The sequence below is a fragment of the Enhydra lutris genome, unplaced genomic scaffold (assembly GCF_002288905.1).
Source record: "Enhydra lutris kenyoni isolate GAN:26980312 unplaced genomic scaffold, ASM228890v2 scaffoldscaffold4, whole genome shotgun sequence".
Classification (NCBI taxonomy): Eukaryota; Metazoa; Chordata; class Mammalia; order Carnivora; family Mustelidae; genus Enhydra; species Enhydra lutris.
In genome coordinates, this window is record NW_019154088.1 from 3,009,827 (window position 1) to 3,031,053 (window position 21,227).

Consider the following 21,227-nt stretch of genomic DNA (forward strand, 5'->3'; position numbering starts at 1 on the left):
GTTCCTCTAAAAGGTATGACCACTTTAGCCCCGGATGTAGGAGCCATCAAGGTGAATAAAGGCAAGGTCATCCAGCCTTTAAACTGTGTGGCACAGTTTGCTTCTTTTAAATAATTCTATTAGTTTGGGGGTGGGTATTATGGAAGGCACATATTGCATGGAGCACTGGGTGTTAAATAAAAATAAATAAAAATTTAAAAAGAATATAAAAAACAAAGTTCCTGATACTTAGATGAAACAGTGTTAACGGTTGTATTAAAAACAGCATCACAATTAAAACTGAGTATGATTAAAAAAGAAAAAAGAAAAAAGTATTCTATTAGTTCATACCAGCAGGGAAACACATTGTCCATTATATACTGTATGGGTGGTTTTTGTTCCTGTCACCACATAATCTCTTTCATAAGATGATCTGGAATTTCCTGACTTTACCTAAAGTCATGAGAAAATCACCACTCAGGATTTCTGTGTCACTCCATCTCATTCTGGAAATTCTCAAAGTAAATTATCATAACTAATTTGCCCATACCCCACCAAGTTTACAATTCTATTAGCAAGAGAGCAGTAAAGAAGCATACGTTAGGGATTAGAATGGAGTTTCAGGCAAAAAAATTATAAAATATATATACATATACATATATGTATATATATTTTTTACTTTAGAAGTAATACATGTTCATTACAAATGTTCATAATACATATAGAAGAATATAAATAAGGAAACAATGTAACTCCATAAAAATAATGCCTTTACTTTCGAACACACACATACAAACTTTTTACCCAAACTAGGATATTGTAGGTTTTGTGACTTATTTTTTCTACTTATCACAAACACTTGATTGTATAATGGAATATTCATCAGGAACGGCATTTTAATGGCTTTATAATATGCCATAATAAAAAACCCTCTTATGATGGGTACATGAGTTGTTTACAAATTTTGTACATGTATCTATGCTATGTAACATTTCTTATCTCATGTTAGAACTTTGTAATGTTTCCAGTGGTTACTGCTATTCTAGTAGTAGGTTCTAAACAAAGTGGTGGATTTTAAAATAGCGAAGCTGCTGGGAGCAATATATAGAAAGTCTAGTTGTTAAGCAGCTGCCTTAGGCTCAGGTCATGATCCCAGGGTCCTGGACTGAGCCCTGCATGATGCTCCCTGCTCAGTGGGAAGCCTCCTTTCTCCCAATCCCCCTGCTCAAATTCCCTCTCTTACTGTCTGTCAAATACATAAATAAAATCTTAAAAAAATAATAAAACAGTGACTCCTTAATAAAAAGTATTAGGTACTTCCTTCTGGTTATTAATGGCAACTGACAAAACCACATTGTGTTTCCTCCCATCCTTCTGCAAACATTCATGAGGCTCATGACCAATACTGGGTATGGCGCTGGGGGTTCCAGGACAGAAAATCCAGTTCCTGCCCCTAAGAAACCCGTACTCTGGTGGGAAATAAACATTTAAATAATTACAATTCAGTGTAATTACTGGAATGAAGATGTACACAAGGTAATGTCTTCTAACATAGAAGAAGATGCCAAGTTGGCCTAGGAGCATGGGACAAAATTCAAAGGATCAAAGATCCACTAGATAAATAAGAGTATTCCAGATGGAAGTAATACCTTATGCAAAAGGAATGTAGGACACACCTCCTGAACAGTGAGGCATTGGTAAGGCAGGAAGGGAGGGACTGATGGAAGCTTGAGGAGGAGATGTGGTAGGGGAACAAAGTTTGACCTAACATAAAACTTGGACTGTTTGCACCACAATGTGCAGTGACACACACATTAGCCTGGGATGGCCTTGGAATTGGCTGTTGTAACTTTATACCTTGCTTCATTACAGAGAATGAGGAACAAGTTCATTTAAAACAAAGGAATCTAAGCCCATCTTGAAGAGCACATAGTTTTGACACATTTCCAGCTCCTATTTGAGGAGCCTGAGTACTCTTGGTTCCTTTTTTGAAGTATTCCAGGTCCCCAAATTTTTTCCTCCTTATCATAATCAATTCTGCTATGAAAGGAATCAATGACAGTAAAACTCAGCAAATCCTGCTACAATGGTCTCATCCTGTCTTTCCTATGTTCCTATCAAAAACCCATCTTTCCTGCTTGGAATGTTTCTTTTTCCTTTTATTTAACTTCTGGACAGTATCACAGTAGTCATCTGAAAAAATTCCAAGAGACGTCTGTGAACTTGGGAACATGAAGAAGTTAACTAAAATGCTCAGTGGGTCAATTAATTGGAAAGGTATTCCAATTCTTGCTGGAGAAAAATACAAATTAGAAAAAAAATACAAATTTGAAGGTCCTTTACTGTTTTGAGACTCCTTTAAAATAGGACACACTGACAGTGTTGCATGGCAATGCCAATGCCCGCTCTTACCACTGGCCCAGAGCATGCTGTTGGCTTCTGTGCCAGCCTGAGCCTCTGCCAGTAAATATCCAGAATGCTTTCATGAGGGACAGTCTTCATGCTTTGATGCCATCAGAAGCTGGATTCCAAGCTTTATTTAGCCTTAATATGCCATAGTTGCCAAGCATCTTCCTGAGGAATGGCAGCTGGGAGAATTTCTCCTGTCTGGCTTCCTCCCTTGGTAGAAAACCACCACCAGGATGAGCAATTATATCCCTGTGGTAAATGCCACTGCCTTTTACAAAATTCCTTTTTTTCTAAGAGAATGGGCACCACTGGAAGCTCCTGCTAGAACACAAAGATCATCAACAGGCAAAGTGAAATCAGGACTCGAGACTATGTTTAAAACGTATGCAGAATACAGATTTGGGACCCACATTATCTAGAAACTAGAGGGAGACTGTTGATAATTACTGGTTAGGAAGCATATGCTTAGTACTTAGAGCAATGTCTGGAAAGTGTATTTGAAGAAAAAAGTCCATTTCATATAATATTCATGTTGTAAAAGATCATCTGATAAGGTATGTTTAGTTTTAAAATGTTAGTGTGAAGTTTTTCCAACTGGAAAATAAGGAATTTGTGCAATGGCTTCTGCACAGTGTTTTATAAATCTGTTCTCATCTAAAGGAAGAAATCTCTAACCCTATAAGGGCATTTGAAGCTCCAAATGATTGAGAAGGGTCCTGTACCCCACATTTAAAGAACATACTTGTCCTTCAAATTGCTCCATAGTGAGGTGGTCTTCGGGTGGGGAGCAGAAGTGAAGTCATGGAGGGCTGAGTTCAAATACCAAGTCTTTATGGGTGATTTTACTAGAAAATCAGTTTCCACATATCTATGAAATGGGGACAGTAATGCCCACATTGATGCTGTCAAGAGTTGTTTATAAGGTACCATGATGATTCCTATGATTTTAATGAAACAAATGACTGATGTCCTATATACCACTCAAGAGGTATCGCGTGTAGAGATAAATGGACATCTCTAGAACCAGACTCCCTGGGTTTGAGTCTGGCTCTGTAACTCACTGTGTGACCCTGGGCAAGTCACTTACTTTTGTGGACTCAAGTTTCCTCATCTGTCAAGTGAAAATCATGTCATGAGGTTGTTTGGGTTGTGAATGAATTATTCTCTGCGGAGGATTAGGAGAGTGCTTGATACATTGTAACCCACAATAAATACCATTATGATCAGTTTTGTTTCTATAACTTTAGAAACTTTAATTGCTAGGGGTAATTAAACCTACTGTTACTAGGGTAACAGTAGATAAAAATGCCAAGACATTGTAGTACTGTCTTTTGTAACAACAGGAAAAATTAGCTAGCAATATGGAGAATCATAGTTTTGAGGGCTGAGTCTAGAAAGTGATTTGAAAAGTCATTGAATTGCATTATTAAAATCAGTAAGTCCCTCTATTGAAGACAGTGCTTAAAAAAACAATCACTTTCAAGTAGGTTTAATGTACCTGACCCTTCAGAGCAACCAACAGAAGGGAATTCTGAGGAAGGGAAGCACAGTAGTTACAGAGCTGACGCTGTCTTAACTGCTTTTCCAGATTTAGGAACTCCATAATCCTAGCGACTATCCACTGAAACAGGCTGGGGAGTCATGTGGCCTCTCCTTGCCTGAAGAAACTGCCCCTCACTCAGAGGCTTGGGCCAACCTGAAGGTCGCAGGGAGCTCAGAAAGGCCATTCCAAACTGGCATTTGAAGATAAAGGACCAATCCACTTTATCATATGCTGCACATCTTCAAATTAATCCAAGGACAGATTACTGCAGGATCTAGCCTCTTCTGATGAGTAATGTAGGCAACTGGAAACACTGATGCTCAGCATTTCCATGGCCCTGGGCGCTGCAGAGTTTGGCACTTAAATGGAAAACATGAACACTTAGGCATTTGGATGGAGAGCGGATCCAAACGTGAAAATGCTGGTGCTCTGCACAGCCACTCTTGGGCTCCTCGCCACACAGCACAGGGCTTCTGGAAAGGTCTGAATCACAGCAGGGAGACAGGTCAGGACCCTCTTACGTAGAATCGACTGTAGAGCTAAAGGATCTTTAAGTTTAGAAAGTCAGAAGTCATAATAAATCAGAAAATGGAATTTTGCTCCATTCATTTCCTGTATCACTTATCACTCGGGATGGTAAGTTCCTCTGCTTACTCCCAATTTTGCAAGGAAAAAAATTATTAAAGGCAAAGGTAGGTGTTAATTTCCTCCTATGAAACTGCTCTCCCCATCCCCCACCCCAGCGAGGAACAATTACAGGCTGTTCTGAGCTGAACTCATCCCAATGGCAGTCCTGAGAGGCTACATGAAGGCTTCCTCAGGAGAGGGAAAGTAACGCCATGACCAGAATAGACCCGGTCCTCTGAAAGGAAATTCCCAGTGGCCCAGCTGAGTTAGGAGCCTGTAGGGCAGGTTGGCAGGATTGAGATGGGAGGTATTTCTACAGCTGATGCTTGGAAATGACTTCACAGGCTTCAGTGGCTAAAAAGATCTATAAAGACTGCTTTTTCCCAGGTGTCTGGGTGGCTCAGTCATTAAGTGTCTGCCTTTGGCTCAGGTCATGATCCCAGGTCCTGGGATTGAGCCCCACATCAGATTCCCTGTTCAGTGGAAAGCCTGCTTTTCTCTCTCCCACTCCCTCTGCTTGTGTTCATCTCTCGTTGTCTCTGTCAAATAAATAAATAAAATCTAAAAAAAAAAAAAAAAGGAAAAAGACTTTCTCCTTACATAGAGAAAAAGCTCATTCATAATTACGATGTCACTCGAAACTTCCTTTCCCTTTCAGCATGGGACTCAGATATCCTCTTAGGAAGGGGCTGCTCTCATGGTCTTGAGTGAGGTACTAGATATTGTCTGGATATTGTCTTTATGATTACAGTGGACTCCACAGACAATAAGGGAAAAGAAACATGTGTCAAGAACTTCATGTTCCTTATGCTTATTTATTTACTATTCATATTTAAAAAGTATTTTTAAAATTTATTTATTTTAGAATAGAGAATGAGAGAGAGTGTGAGTGGGGGGAGGGGCAGAGGGCGAGGGAGTGAGTGAGTTTTAGTTTTACTTCTGCAAGGTAGACCCCGATGTGGGGCTCAACCTCACAGCCCTTAGATCATTACTGAGCCAAAATCGAGAGTTTGGATATGTAATCGAACAAACCATCCAGGTGCCTCACCTCATTTAAATTTCTTAAGAACCTATATCATTTTCATTTTATCTGAGGAAACCACGACTCTGGAGGTTAAGTAATTTGCTCTGTGTCAAAAAAAATCAGTAAACAGAAGAGCTGGCATTCAAACTCAGGCACAAATCCAAAGCCATGCTGTTTCTTCTTGTCTCTTTCTGGTGACAAAGTGTTGGGGCACTATAATTCCTTCTAATAACGACAATATCTATTGACTTTAATAAATACATTAAAGATCAGTTTAAGGCAGTAGCTTAATTTATGCATAGATAAGCTTAAAGTTAATGGATCTGTGTATTTACATCTCAAGGAAAGGAGAAAAATTGTCACGGTGAGTTCCCAGCATCTATCCTTTGCGATCCTCCACTCCTTCCTGTAGTAAGCTGGAATATCATTTCCATTTCATTTCTTCATCCAACAATTATCTTTTCATCAGATAGTCTGAAATTCACTGCTGTCCTGGTGAGAGTCATTAACAGAGACCTTATTTCTTCTGCTGGGGCACACGTTGGCATATTTACCTGCCATGCCTTCTGCCAGATATATGTTCCCTGTGTGCTGGGTAGAGAATTCAGAATGATGCCAGACCCAAGGAGGCTTTGTGTTTTAATGAGCACGAAAGACATAAGTGTTATGGACATTGTTTTCTCCACATCTCATGAGATGCTCAGGACTGAGGGGATGAGGCTGTTTGAATACAGCTCCCCACTAAGCAGGGAGCCCGATGCTGGGACTTAATCCCAGAACCCCAGGATCATGACCTGAGCTGAAGGCAGATGCTTAACTGACTGAGCCACTCTGGTGCCGACCTATATGGCATTGTATTACTAAGTGTGGGTAATGTCCAGAGAGCCGCAATCAGCATTTGAAGTGCTGAGTCCCAAGTCCCTTTCCTCTATCACCAATCGGAAGGGCCACTGCTAGTGATGACTGGCGTAGGCTCAGTACATCCAGCTTCCAGTCTTCTGAGGAGATAGGACAAGAGGGGTGACAGGAGTGCTGTACACTCCTGGAATGATACACAACTAGATGGATGTTCAGAGTCTGAAATGCCAATAGTAGTCTCTTCTGAGTGCACTGGGTTCTCTGTCTCCTGACCCGCTGATGTATTCATTCTGCAAATTTTATGAAGGGACATACCAAATGCGCCATGCAGTGGTACAAAATGTGGGAAGGACTGAGGAAAATTTTTCCTTTGAGAATGGTTTCTCTTTGAAACAAGGTCCAATCTGCCTCAACTATTGGTCTAGGTGTCCTTCATAATTCCTTAACCAATCCCCAGCATTCTCTTCAGGTGTAGCCTGGGATGGCAGCTTGGGTTATGGTGACAAGATGGCAGGAGATAAGCAGCACCCAGTGGGGGTTGGAGGGGATGATTTTCTCAAGTTAATTCCACTCATTCTCTCACAGATTCAACCCTACCAAATTCAGATGTAGATACAAACCAGGATAAGAACTCTTTCTTTTCAAATCACTTCCTCTGACACAGCTTTCTGAGAATGTTATGACATCTGCTGATAACCTACACTAAAGGCTACTCCTGTACAGCCAGAACGGGCTCCACGATCCAAGAAGGGAAGATCCACCCCAACTCCCCATGAAATATAACTGGGAAAGGGTAAGTTGGGAGGATAAGAGAACAAGATAAGGCTTTCACTTCACTCATCCTGCCATTTTGCAGCTGCTTTTGTCTGCACCGTGCTGTCCCCTGAGACACACAAAATGCGGACAGGCATTTTTTTCTTCCTGCCAATGATCCAGGATAAATAAATAAATAAATAAGTTGACAGTAATTCTAAAAAAATTTTAAATGTTTCTACTGAATGTACAACAGCACAAAAAACTTAAAAAAAAAAAAAACCCATATGGACTAACTGAAAATACAGACCAACCATAAGAAATGTCATCAGAAGACAAGCTGATGGTTTTAGCCTGAAGGCTGAGGGAGGAAGGAAAATGTGAGGGGTTATGGAGTTCCCCATCTAAAATACATACGTTTGTGTTATAGAGACAAACTTTGCCCTCGTACTAGATTAGGGGAAGAATATGTGTCATGGTTTCTTACATAAGAGGCACGCTTACATAAGGGATTTCTATAAGGGACACAATGACTCCAATCTCAGGTGTGCGAAAGATACAGATACAACATGCTGCGGATGACAGACGGAACAGCTGGAACTCTGGGTCTGGGTGAAAGCCTCAAACTCAGTCCTCTATTTTCATCCAGGCAGCATCTCATCCATTCCCCCAGGCATAGGCCATGGACGTGTTTGGGGAAAGCATCTGTGTCTTTTGAAAAAGGAAGCTTTGCATTTTTTTTTAAATGACTGGCATTTACGATATGTCAGGCACCGATCCAGACATTTTATGAAGTGTATCATGAAGCAACATGCTGCACTGACATAACAACGGACTTGATCAGATCTGGATCCTTCGCTGGGTGCTGCGACACATTTCTGACGTATCTTTGTGTTGTTTTCCACATATGCAAGATAAGGTCAATATTACCTCCATTAAGGGATCATTGTCAAAATAAAGTGAGGAAAAACAATGTATGAAAGGTGTGCGGCTCACTGCCCAGTAAAAAAAAAGTTGAGTCTCTTTCCCTGCTTGGCTATATAGTCCTGAAAACCCTATGCAATAATGTCTGCACGATACAGACACTGAGCTTGAGAGCGGTTGTGGGATCCACACTGGGTCACGCAGCTGGAAGTACTAGAATCATGGTTTCAAAGCAGGACAGCCTCACGTCAGGTCTGATGCTCTTGCCACCATCTAATTCATTGAGACGCCTGCTTCTGTATCCTTTCAACAGGTAACGATCATTGCAGCCTGAACACTTCAAGCTTCACTCATCCTCAGGAAGGGACAAGGGGCAGAGGCTCTGGCAAGGTGCTCACCTGACCAAAGGTGAAGTCCATCAAAGCCATAGGAGTAGAGGTCATCGCCGACACCATTGCCTCCCCATCCTTCTCCCCCGCCAGGGTATGGAGCATAGCCGGAGGAGGAGGCCCAGCCCACCCGCAGGTGTGTGGGCTCAGCTGTTAGGAAGGGGTCCACCTGGTCGATGATCAGCTCGAAGTACCACTTCTTGTACTGCGCCGAGCCCTCGGCAACTCCCAGGAAGATGTTGGGCCGAATGCTGAAATGAAACATGGGAGAAGTGGCGTCTACAAACCTTTAGGCACCAAGAAAAACAGAGAGCCAGTTGAGTAAGATCCCAGGGCACACTGTGAACTGAAGTCAAGAGCAATTTGTGTTTTTGTATTATTCTTCTTTTAATTAATTAATTTTTCATTAACATATATTATTTGCCCCAGGGGTACAGGTCTGTGAATCATCAGTCTTACACATTTCACAGCACTCACCATAGCACATACCCTCCCCAATGTGCTTAGATCCTCTAACACTTGATCAAATTCTTAGTGGGAGGTGTCAGGACATTAATTCTGTTTAAAAATATAAAGAATGTCTCCTTATTCCATTGAAGGCAACCAACATTTGCTGAGTGTCAACCTTGGGTAAAAGATGCGAAAATGTTGCAGAGCTGTGTAACTACAGAGCCTTGTTTCTTTCTGTAAGTGGAAGAAATAATTCACTCAAGTCCCATCTCCTGAGGAATTGGTCCAAGCATCCCTATTCTCACAGCAGCAGCTTTTCAACTAAGTATTACTTATAAGAATGGCCTCTTGAAAGCATTAAGAAATCACTATTAGAAGTAAGCCAGAGAAAAAATCACCATTAGAAGAAAGCCAGACAAGAAAGAAAGAAGGAAAGATAGAGAGCAAGAGAGAGAAAGAAAGGAAAAGAAAGAAAGAAAGGGAAAGACAGACAGACGCCAAGCAGAGAAAGACAAATACTGCATGCAACTGCTTATATGTGAAACCAAAAAAAAAAAAAAAAAAAAATCAAACTCCTAGAAACAGAGAGAGTAGACAAGTGGTTGCCAGGGGTTGAGGAGGAGGGTGGGATTAAGAGAAGTTAGTAAAAGCGTACAGACTTCCAGTTATAAGATGCATAAAGTCTGAGGATCGAATTATAACATGGTAACTGTAGTTGATCAACTAACACTGCACTGCACAACTGAACTTTGCCAAGAGAGTAGAACTTAAATGTTTTCACATACACACAGAAAAGGTAAATATGTGAGGTCAAGGATTTGTTAATGAACCTATGGGGCAAACCCTTTCACAGTGTATATGTATATTAAATCATCACATTCTACACTCTAAATAACTTACAATTTTGTTTGTTAATTATGCCTCAATAAATGAAGCTGAAAAAAAAAATTCAACCTAAAAAGGCAAAAAAGGGGAGAGGGGAACAGAAGTCACTTTTGGCCAACTTGTTACGGGCTGGAGGATTTCATATATCCAGCACAATGGTTAGAAGCTCAGGACAAAGCATTTGGAGCTTCTCTCCAATTGGAATGCTATTCTTAGATAGATGCTCACTTAGATGCTCACTCTTCTGGGCTGGGGGCTGTGCCCCATTTTGGGTGGGCAACAGAAAACCAGACAAGTACCAAAACAAAGTCTATGTGGATGGCTCAGGTCTGCTCTGCACTTCAGAGAAGTTCTTTCCTCACCATGTAGATTAGGGAGTGAGCCTTCGTAGAAAATTGCTCAAGAACCTTAGGCCTGCCTGACACAAGGCCAGTGAATTCACATGACTTCCATGAGCTGCATTATGGACCAGTAGGCTAGGATTCTGTGTGAGCCCAGGCTGTTCATCCTGACCTTCGCAGATAACCCTTGGGTCAATGACCATGGGCCAGAGGATGCAAGAAACCACAGGATCAACATGGGACATCCATTCTATTAAAAGATTTTAAGAAAAAAAATGTGGTTTATTAAAATAAAACTGAATACGTTACAAAGAATGTACAAGATCTATATTAAAGTAGAACATGCAACATGGCAGACCACTTCCAGTCAAATTCCTCAGCCTTCAGGTGGAACATACACTCCACTGAAGTTTGAAACTCTTTGAAAGGGGTTGGAGTACGAGGCCCTAAAACAGTACACATCTGTCCCTATCTCCTCTCCCATGCTGACTTCACCAGGAATATGATGGGTAGGCAGCGCTAGCCCTCTTCCTTTCCTGTCTGGAAACAAGATGGACACTTTGGGACGATGGCGGGGGAGCTTACCTGGTCACATCATTAATTAGCCGTGTCTGCAGGAGCAAGTTCCTCCGGGGCAGCAAGTTGTCACAAATCAGATTCTGGTTGGCTCTGACAGCAACCCCATTGCAGAGACAGAGGGAACACAGCACGTCCAGAACCTGCAACGGGATACATCCCCCCAAACCTCAGAACCACCAGGAGGGCACTGTAGGCAGAACTTGACTGCCAAGATGCAGGAAGGAAGCAGGCCTCCTGAAGTAGGGAACTGGTGATGATGAGGCAAAGCAGAGGGCAAAGCAGAAGCTGACACCCTGCACGCCCTCCCCAGCCATGGGATATATGTGACACTCCTCAGGTACTCCCCGCTGCCCTAAAGGAAGAACAATTAGTTAATCTGTAGGGATCAAGATCCTGAGTCTCCCTCAGTTACTTACAAAAGCCTTAGCAATAGCATCCAAAAGGGAATGCAAATACAATTAAATGTCTTTATACCCTGCAGCCCATTCGCAGATATTTGAAGTGGGCAGAAAGTAGAATATTTCTCCAGGAAGTTCCCCACTATCTAAATGTTAATGCCTTACTAGAGAGGTCAACAACCTTAATTTGACAATGGTAAGGTTTCTGGTATCCCATGAGTCTTTAGTATGTGAAAGTTCTTTTGGAAACCTCCCTTTTTCCTTACCTCCCCCAACCCCACAGGATATAATCAGTGCACAACCTCACAACCAAAGTGTAACAGTGCTTTCTGCCCACAGATCCTGTCTCCTGTGCTTTAATAAACCACCATTCTCTCAAGAATTCTTTCTTGGTCATCGGCTCCCAACTCTACCCCACCGTACCTCACCTCTATTCCAAAACCCCATCAGTGACAAGCCAGAGGACCTATTCCAAGTCAAGGGCACCCCACCTCCCTCACCAGGCACCAGTGAGCCATGTTGGAACCTGCTGCCTCTTAGGAAATGAAGCTGGCTTTCTTCTAACCTTCCTGCCCTCATCTTAGCCACCCCACACCCCCCAAACTAGGTGTGTTCCCTGTGATCACTATTCTGCTCAAACAGGCGGGAGTCTGAGCTCTGAAGACAGACTGTCTAGGTTACTATCCCAGCCACGGCAGGACTAGGCTGAGATGAGGCATCGAGAGTGCAAAGTCCAGGCCTGACATTCTCCTGGAGTCGTGCATGAGCAGGGGCAAGCACTAGAAGGGCGTTCACTGGCTGTAAGCCTAAGTTTGTGCTCCCACCCGGCCTTGGTAGCTCTCGGTGCTAGCATCAGCAGGCTCTCATACAGCTCTTTTATGAAAAGCACTGTTGAAAAGAAAACCACAGACCCAAAATGGCATTGCTTAGGTTAGGGTCCCATGTCAGTAAGCCAAGACTCACTACCTAACCTAACAGCAGTTTCAAGCCCCTAGGAATGTAACCTTTAACCAGTCAACATGGAAATTTCCTGGTCAGCTCTAGGAAGTTTCCTGATACACCCCACCTGTTCCCCTTAGGAGGGCGACACTGCATAAAACAATGGATTCTTTGCTAATAATTTCCTCCCCACCCCACCTCTGCCCTCTACTTAAAGAAAAACCTTTCCTTCTCTGTAGTCTTTGGAGCTCCCCTCTACTGCTAGAAGGGATGCTGCCCAATTTATGAATCAGTCAACAAAGCCAATTCAATCTTTAAAATTTCTTTGGTTGAACTTTTGTTATTTAATAGCACTAGACTCCCATTCGGCCAAGGTCATGTAGTAGGCATGGGAACGTCCGGTAGGTCAGTAGAGCGGATAATAGGGCAGATTCCAGTTCTTGGGTCTCTGGCTGTGGTAACGTCAAAATTCATTAAGATACCCATCTATTCCCACAAACTGGTATTCAAAAACCTTCTACCCCTAGAGGGAGAACAGAACTTTCAAGAGCCCAAATGGCCCTGGAAGCTATCAGACCAGTCACCAAGCCACTGCTCCTCTTTGTTTTCCAGCTATGCTAGGAGTGGAAAGAGCTCCCCTGCCTCCTACCCACTGTCTCCTTGGTCTGTATCCTCTGGCGTTCCAATTTTGTGTTCCTGTATTGACAGAGCAAACTGTGCCAGGCCAGGCCCGGCTCCTCCCTCCCTCTCCTACCAGGAGGAATGTGCAAACAACAGTCCATAAATAACCAGCACGAACGCCAGTCGCATCTCAGTCTTTCAAAGTGGCCGCTAAGACTCAGTGCTTAGTGGGGTTGGATGGCTCCAGGTTGTTAGCATTAGTATCCATAATTCTCACAAACCAATTTCCTACCTGACTCCCTGAATGTCAATTCCGTTCCAGAGAAATACAAAGCACATTTATGGGACAAGTAGAAAAGAATCCCAACGGCGGTCTAATGGAGAACCCTCACCACTGGTGCCCTGTGAAACCTATCGACCGTGGAACTAGAAATCCAGAGGATAATTTCTCATTCTAAGAAAAGAGCCATAGATGGTCAGGAAATTAAATACTTACGATCCAGCCTATCACACATTGTCATCCGTCCTTCCTCAGAGTGAAGGCTGCAGGAGCTATGCTGTCAGAGCCAGAAGGAGAACCGAGCTTAATCCACACACAATAGGAAAAGCCAGGAGGAAAAAGGCTCTGTGAGAAGCACTAGATGAACATAGTGTCTCACCTCTAAATAAATGATGCCATAAAGCAATGGGGCTGACATGGTTTAGGCTTTGTTTTATTTTAACTTTATTTTTTTTTAATTTATTTTTTAAATTTTATTTATTTGACAGAGAGATCACAAGTAGGCAGAGAGGCAGGCAGAGAGGGGGAAGCAGGCTCCCTGCTAAGCAGAGAGCCTGATGCGGGGCTCGATCCCAAGACCCTGAGATCATGACCTGAACTGAAGGCAGAGGCTCTTACCCACTGAGTCACCCAGATGCCCGTTTTAACTTTATTTTTAAATTTAATTTTTTAAAAGGTTTTATTTACTTGAGAAAGAGAGAACACAAGCAGGGGGAGCTGCAGAGGGAGAGGGAGAAGCAGACTCCCTGCTGAGCAGGGAGCCCCATGTGGGGCTCGATCCCAGGGCCCTGGGATCATGACCTGAGCAGAAGGCAGACACTTAACTGACCGAGCCACCCAGACACTCCTAGGCTCTATTTTAGAAGGCATTTCTCAGGGTAAAATAGGGGAATGGGGCCAAATTTCCTTTTCTTAAAAAGCTTAAATGGGTTTTTTTTAAAGGTGAAGGGAGTGTAGACAAGACGAGCCCACCATAGAGGGATGCAAAAGCATTGAACCTAGGGGTCATATATACTTCTGATGGAGAGGGAGCATCTTAGTGACCTCTGGGACATGTGGCCAGCTGTGGTAGGTATTGCTCAGCAGTCACCACACTCTATTTCCTTCTAGTCCTGAGCCTACAGGGGCTACAATTCCCAGCCACCCTTGCAGGGACGTGGCATCATGTGACTGAGTTGTGGGCACTGGAAAATGAGTGGATATCACCTAAAACGTCTACACAGTCCCCCTTGCACTCACACTCTCTTTCCAGCTGGATGTAGAGATTAGGAAAGATAACAAAGTCTTACTCCAACTGTGATCCAGCAGCACTAGCATTACCTAGGAGTTTGCCAGAAATGCAGGGGCTTAGGAGCACCCCCCACCCCTGCCAGACTTACCAGCTGAGAACCTTCATTTTAACATGATGGGTAAGCACAGTGCCTTCTGAGAAGCCCTGTTCTAAGGGATGAAAGGACTGGAGTCCTCCCACTGAGTGGCCTAGGGCTGCGATGTGGAAAAAGAAATCTTCCTTATGAGAATTTGGGGATGTTCATCTTAGGAGTTAGGCTTCTCTCTATACCCAGGCCCAACATGAGAATTTCCCTGGCTCATTCTGTGGAGGCCATCAGCTTCTGCTTGTCATTCCTTTTTGTTACTGACACCTTAGTTCATTCAACATCCTCCCCGTTTGTTTTTTAGCTCCACTAGTCTCTACCCTAAACACAGGCTTCTGTGGGAATTCTCCTTTAAAAATAAATACCTACTGGGGGGTGCCTGAGTGGCTCAGAGGGTTAATTCTCTGCCTTTGGCTCAGGTCATGATCCCAGGGTCCTGGGATCGAGCCCCGAATTGGGCTCTCTGCTCAGCAGGGAACCTGCTTCCCTTCCTCTCTGCCTGCCTACTTGTGATCTTTCTCTGTGTCAAACAAATAAATAATCTTAAAAAAAAATAAAAAAAATAAAAATAAAAATAAATACCTACTGGGTGTGGTGCATAAACAATGAATTTTGGATCACTGAAAAAAAATTAAATTAAAAAAAAAGAAAAAGAAAAAAAAAACCTACTGTATATCCGTGGAAACCTCATTTGGCTGTTGCATTCTGCCTTTCAGCTTTTGTCTATAAACAGCTCCATGCTAAAATGTATTTATTCTGTGTAAATGCTATAAAGATGCTAATTGTACTTATTCTGTGATTTTTTTAAAAAAATCAAGTCCTAGATTGGAAAACAAGGATTTTGAAGCCTCTGAGGAACCTATTTTTTTTCTTGTTGTGGATGTGAACCGGGTGGCTGGAAATACTTCCTTATTGCCTTGGCTGCCTGGGAGCTCAGATTCAGCAACTTTGTGGGAGTTGATGGTTTGCTTACCTGTGTTCGATCTTCCCCCCAACCCTGGCCAAACCTTCAATTCTGTTCTATACTTTCTCAGGACCCACGACGATCATATTTTACCATATATATATATATTTTTTTTTTCACAAGTGGCTCCAAATCCTTACAGGAAAACAAACAAACTTTTATCTGGGGTGCCTGGGTGGCTCAGTCAGTTAGGCAGCTGCCTTCAGCTCAGGTCATGATACCAGGGTCCTGGGATGGAGCCCGGCATTGGGCTCCCTGCTCAGCAGAGAACCTGCTTCTCCCTCTCCCTCTCTGCCTACTTGTGCTCTCCATCTTTCTGTCAAATAAATAAAATATTTTTTAAAAATTTTACCTGTGCCAATGTTGAGGAGATCTGGAGTAAGGTAGGTGTGGGGGCAAATAAAAATGTCATATTGTATTTTTATTATCAAATGCTTAGTCCATGGGAAAATCAGAAGGTGACTTACAGGGTTTGATAATTGTTCTTTTTACCAAAAAATAAAATCAGTGCTACTAACAGAGTAAGTAAGATGGGAATGGACTCTGGCTTTACTCATTCATTCCTTTTATTCATGTATTACACCTTTAACAAACATGGATCAAGTGCCTGCCATGTATAACATGAGAGCCTGGCACTGGGAGGAATGCAAAGTTGGTCGCTGTCTTGAAGGAGCTTCGAGTCTGTGAGAGACATCTATGTGTAGGAAGGGCAGAGTGGAGCCACCAAGTAATGGAGTGCTAGCTGCATAAGATTTGAAATGGGGAGACCATGTTCAACTGGAACCAGAAAAAGCTTCATGGAGGCAGTGGCATTTGAATAAAATATTGAAGGGCAGACAGAACTGTGATGGGTCCTGGAAAACTAAGAAGTGAGGAGATAGGGAGCAATCTGTAAGAGCCAAGTCACGGAGAGGTCGAAGGACAGAGGACCCTGAGAGAAAGGCATGTTCCCAGCGCACCCTTCCCTGTCCTTTTCACTCCAAAGATTGGGTTCTTTTCTTCAAACTTCCTGATCTTTGCTTGATCATGATTTAGATGAGTGGCAACGTCTTCCATGGCAGGGAGAAGAGCTAACAAGTGAAAAATCTCAGAGGCAAGGAAACATACTAACGCCCCTGCTGTAAAAGCTCTCTGTTCTCAACTTGCAATTGGAGTTGGAGTAGCACAAAAAGGGGTTCATCAAACCCATGAGATGTCCAACCCCCCCCCCTTTCTTTTAATAAAAAAAGAAAGATGTCACGACCCTGAAGACCGTGGATGGACCCATAGGGACATTCACAGAAATGCTAGCTTGTATAAAAATGCCTTCTACTTACAAATTCTTCCCTGCATGGTTTTGTATTTAGAGAGCTGTAAAAATAAGAACACAAGATTAAAAATATTCCCGCAGAACATGTGGACCCCAAAGAAGAAACTCAGAGAATACAGTTTGAGAAACACTGGGAAAAATGTGAAACTGTGAGTGGGAGACCCAAAGTCTGGTCCTAGTCTGTCATGAATTAGCTGGGTGGCCCCATGGCAGGTGGCTTCACATCTCGGGGCCCACATGCCAGCCCTGCTTCGGCCGCTGTCAAGTGGAAATAAGAACGCTACTTCCTGGGGTCATCCTGAGGACAAAGGAAAACACCTGTGAACATGGAGGACAGTACCTGGCATTTGTAAAATGCACAATCAACGATCGCTATCATCATCGTCATCATTACTGTTGCCGTTATTGGAAGAGCTGGGAGGTGCCTGGTGGTTTGAAAATGCTCTATATTCTCAGTCTCTGCTTCATGGAAAACTAAGTGAAGAGATCAGACACATGTGAAAATCCAGGACTTGAGAAAAAGGAGTGGCCTGGAGAGCAAAACACTACACGTTGGTTTTGTTTTTTTTTTTTTAAGATTTTTTATTTATTCATTCGACAGACGGAGATCACGAGTAGGCAGAGAGGCAGGCAGAGAGAGAGGGGGAAGCAGGCTCCCCGCTGAGCAGAGAGCCCGAAGCGGGGCTCGATCCCAGCACCCTGGGACATGACCTGAGCTGAAGGCAGAGGCCTTAACCCACTGAGCCACCCAGGCGCCCCTACACGTTGGTATTTTCCTAACAAAGAGAAAATATCCCAGTGGAAGTCTGACCTTGCCGTTGTTTACAAAGCTATACAAGGAGCCCTGGTGATGATCTGAGACAGATTTCTCTTGGAAAACAAATTTTATCCACTCCAATCATTTCTAAGGGAAGGTCTGAATTCATGGCAAGCCAACCTTCATCCAAAAATCCACCAAAAGACAAAAAAGAGATCTATCCCTGAGGAGGCTTTTATGTACCTAGAACATACTGCCTGAAGTTTCCCAACACCACCGGAATTTCTCAAACAGCACCTTGGCTCTAGGAGATGAAAGGCTGTTCTGCTAGTCTGCTGGGATCACATATCAGTTATTGATTTGTAGCAAAGTCCTTTGGCTCAACTTGGCCTCCCATTTCTCCACTTTGGAATGGGCCGAATAGTCATCCACGTGCCACCAAGTGCCATCCATTACACGCTTTGTGGCTTCTGGCTCACAGAAGCCATAACAAAGCTGGTTATTCATTAAGCACGTTATGTGGTATGATCACAAAGAAGACCCAGGAGCAATGAAACGAGAGAGTAGCTTTTCTCCCATCTGTATGTACCTCATGGCTCGCACCGCGTGTTACTTGGGTGCTTATCAATTACTCTTATTATGCTTTGCAGACAGGAGGGACCAGATGCAGGTCTGATGCTGGAGCCTCATGCCTGCCTTTGATTTACCACATTCAGGAAAGCAATTACAGACGCCACATTTTTCTTTCTCTTCTTTGCCAAGTAATTTCACCGATACTAAGGACCATGGCTTTCTTGCTTCCTAAGGGAGACACACCTTGGCGAAGCTTTGGAGGCTCGCTCTCCCAGACACCCCTGAGATGTGTCTCAAACAAGCAGTGCCCCCAGATGAGGAGGCCCAGCGACCAAGCTGAGTTTTCTCCACTGTGTAGGGGCACAGCTGCTGCCCCTTATGTCACCGGCTCTTGAAATACTTCCCCGCAGCCTGAGGACCCTCCAGCTCACTCATTCGTCAGAGCAGCACCGCCCCCCCCACCCAGCTACAGGGAAGATATTGAAAGCCCAAGAAAAAACACATTTTAATAGACCTTCTGTGCAGATTGTTCTAAGACATATAATTCCATAAAATTAGAGAGGCAGAATTTTAAGGCATCTCAAAAAATCGATAGAGCTTTCCACCTTAGTAAATGAAGTGGCATTCTCTCCATTGCGCAGAGGGTATCACTGAGGCCCCAAAGCACACAGCTGTTTTGTATCAAAAGGAAGGGCTGGCAGCTTCAGTCCTCTTGCCTGCTCATGTAGATTCATTTACATCACATGGTTTGACTCAGGGTAAATCTGATTTCATTTACAAATAAGCCAGTTGCCAAGTTGTCCTATACTAGTCTTATCTGATTTTTGTGTATCTTCTTTATACAGCTTGGTATTAGCTGTTCCAGTACTGAGTTCCTGGGCTGAGGGTGGGAGCCAGTCCTGCAGCTTGTCTTGCCCAGACCCTCCTAGCTCAGTGCCTCCCTGTCGTTGGCTGTGTACTCAGGGCTGAAGACAGTGACCCGGGCTTGGAAAGTGGAAACACAGAGAGAACATGCAAGACCCAGTGTGACTGTCTGGCTTGGAGTGTGCTCCTAGGTAAGGAAGGCTCTTTCAGAGCCTCAGTTTCCCAAGGTCAACTCTTCTCCCCGACCCACACCCCCAAATCAAAGCCAAGAAAGAGATTTGTCCACATGCTCTCAGTAATACACACTGCTTATGAAGCATTGGGGAGGGAAAAGTCAGGTCAAGTCCATCATTGCTTGGGTTCTTTCTGATACCTACCTTGTGATTCCGCCCATGCTTATCCAACAGGGAGATGATGGACTTGATGTGGCCCTCGGCTATCAGATTTAAGGCTTCTGGGCTTTCAATCAAGATGCAGTGCAAAACTTCCAAGATACCTGCATGAATGTCACAAAAAATCACCCAGACATGAAATGACCATCATCTAGAAACCTAAATTATGAGAAAAGACCATCCTGAGGGGACAGGATATTATCCATTCCTTGACCTTATTAAGTATCTCCAGTCAGAAGAACGACTGTGGCCGTGTCTGGCAGACTTCAGGAGCCTCGGCAGCCTACCTTGTCTGTAATTTAGAGGGGAGTTTTGTTTTGCACTGACGGTACCTCCCTTATTCCTGGACAAAGATATGCATCCTTCTATGTCAAAATACAGAGAAGCAGCAAGTGAAGTAAGTCAGAGAAAAACAAATACCAGATGACTTCACTTCTACATGGAATTTAAGAACTAAAACAAAGAAAAAAAAGACTCGACTATGAAGAACTGGTGGTTACCAGAGGGAAGGTGGGTGGGGGATGGGTGACATGGGGTGAAGAGTGCATCCTGAGGAGCCCGGAGTACAGCATGGAATTGCTGACTATGTCCTACACCTGAAACTGATATGACACTATGTCAGCCATACTTCAATTAAAAAAAGGAAAAAATTATAGAGAAGTGGCTGTAAAAATGGAATTCTTAATTTGGTCAAGCCAAGCAACACCTAAGTTTAAATATATCTAAAAAAGCAAATGCCCAGTTGACAACAAATTCTCAAGATCCTTCAAGTAATTTAGAAAGTATCTGGAGTTTTCCTTGAATAAGAATTTTTCTGAGAACCACCCCAGAAATTATTTTCATTTCGTGATGCACTGCTGTATCAAGCAAACTATAAACGCACCAAACAAAGACTACTTGTTTTGCCCCTTTTCTTGGAATGCTGTGTGGTTTTTGGTATTAAGCGAAAACTGAAGAAAAGCTAGCTGGTGCCCCCAGAGCCTGGCACACACAAGGGCAAAGCACCATGATGGAAATATAAGGGAAGTGGTTGGCCTATGTCCTTATTGGTTTTAATGAGAAAATTCCCCTTGGTCTGTGTTTCTTGAGGCTTTTATAAATTACTATGAAATGTAATCTGGCCCACGGAGGAGGCACTGAAGAAGACAGAGGCTTGGGAAGACATAGGTGTAGGTGGATGGATAGTCCTTAAGAGAGCTTTCCTTTGGTCTGTCTGTTCAAGCTCCAGCCATCTCTAGACAATGAAAAAAGCATCAAACCTCTCAGTATCCCAGAGAGGGGCCCACATCTGTCATGTCCACTCATCTCTGAGGAAGACAACTGCTGAGTCTCACCGTAGACACTTAACCATGATAAACTCTCTCTGGCTCAGATTCTCTGTGAGTCATCAAGAAGGGTTGTAGATAGGGCGTCAAGGGTGATGGAGGTTGGCAGCAGGGGGGGAAGGGGGACAATCATTTCCTCCTCTTCCATGGTCATTGTTCAGTCTGCTTCTGACCAAACAGTCTGGAGAAGCGTGTCCAGAGAGGATTTAGAAACCCAGAGAACAAGAGTGCAGGCAGCAAGGGAAGAGACCAGGAAACTGAGTGGGAGATGGGGAGGGGTGGTGGCGATCAAAAGATCCAGGGGGTGGAGATGAACACACAAAGTAAAAAATGAAACAGAAAAGGAAATCACTGAAGTCTAGCTTACTGTTGTTAAATAAAGCCAGAGCGATGCCAGGAAGCTTTAGGACTTTATTTTTGTTGGGAGTAATTATTTGCAGATTGTTGTTAATTCAGTGGAAGAAAGAATTATTCAAGGATTCAACTTTTTTACTTTTTTTTTTTTTTTTTTTTAATGCAAAGGGGGTAAAACTCCACCTTCTGCAGTTGTTTCCTGCCAATTCTTACCTGAGGAAGATTCTAGTCTGTCCAATTTGCTGATTAGCCAATCGAGGTTATTAGAGAATTGAGCACAGTTGTTTCTGTTTCCACGAATGAGAGCAGCTGCA

At 43.3% G+C, this 21,227-nt stretch overlaps 1 protein-coding gene across 1 annotated transcript in view; it reads right to left on the bottom strand.

Moving 5' to 3' along the window:
• Positions 1–21,227, bottom strand: part of LOC111159558 (ryanodine receptor 3) — a 353,621-nt gene that overhangs the window by 221,729 nt on the left and 110,665 nt on the right. The window contains exons 14-17 of the mRNA XM_022522093.1: positions 21,127–21,222; positions 19,220–19,338; positions 10,768–10,901; positions 8,516–8,757 (exon numbers count right to left, since the gene is read on the bottom strand). Coding sequence (XP_022377801.1) covers positions 8,516–8,757; positions 10,768–10,901; positions 19,220–19,338; positions 21,127–21,222 — 591 coding nt within the window. The remainder of the gene's footprint in view (positions 1–8,515; positions 8,758–10,767; positions 10,902–19,219; positions 19,339–21,126; positions 21,223–21,227) is intronic.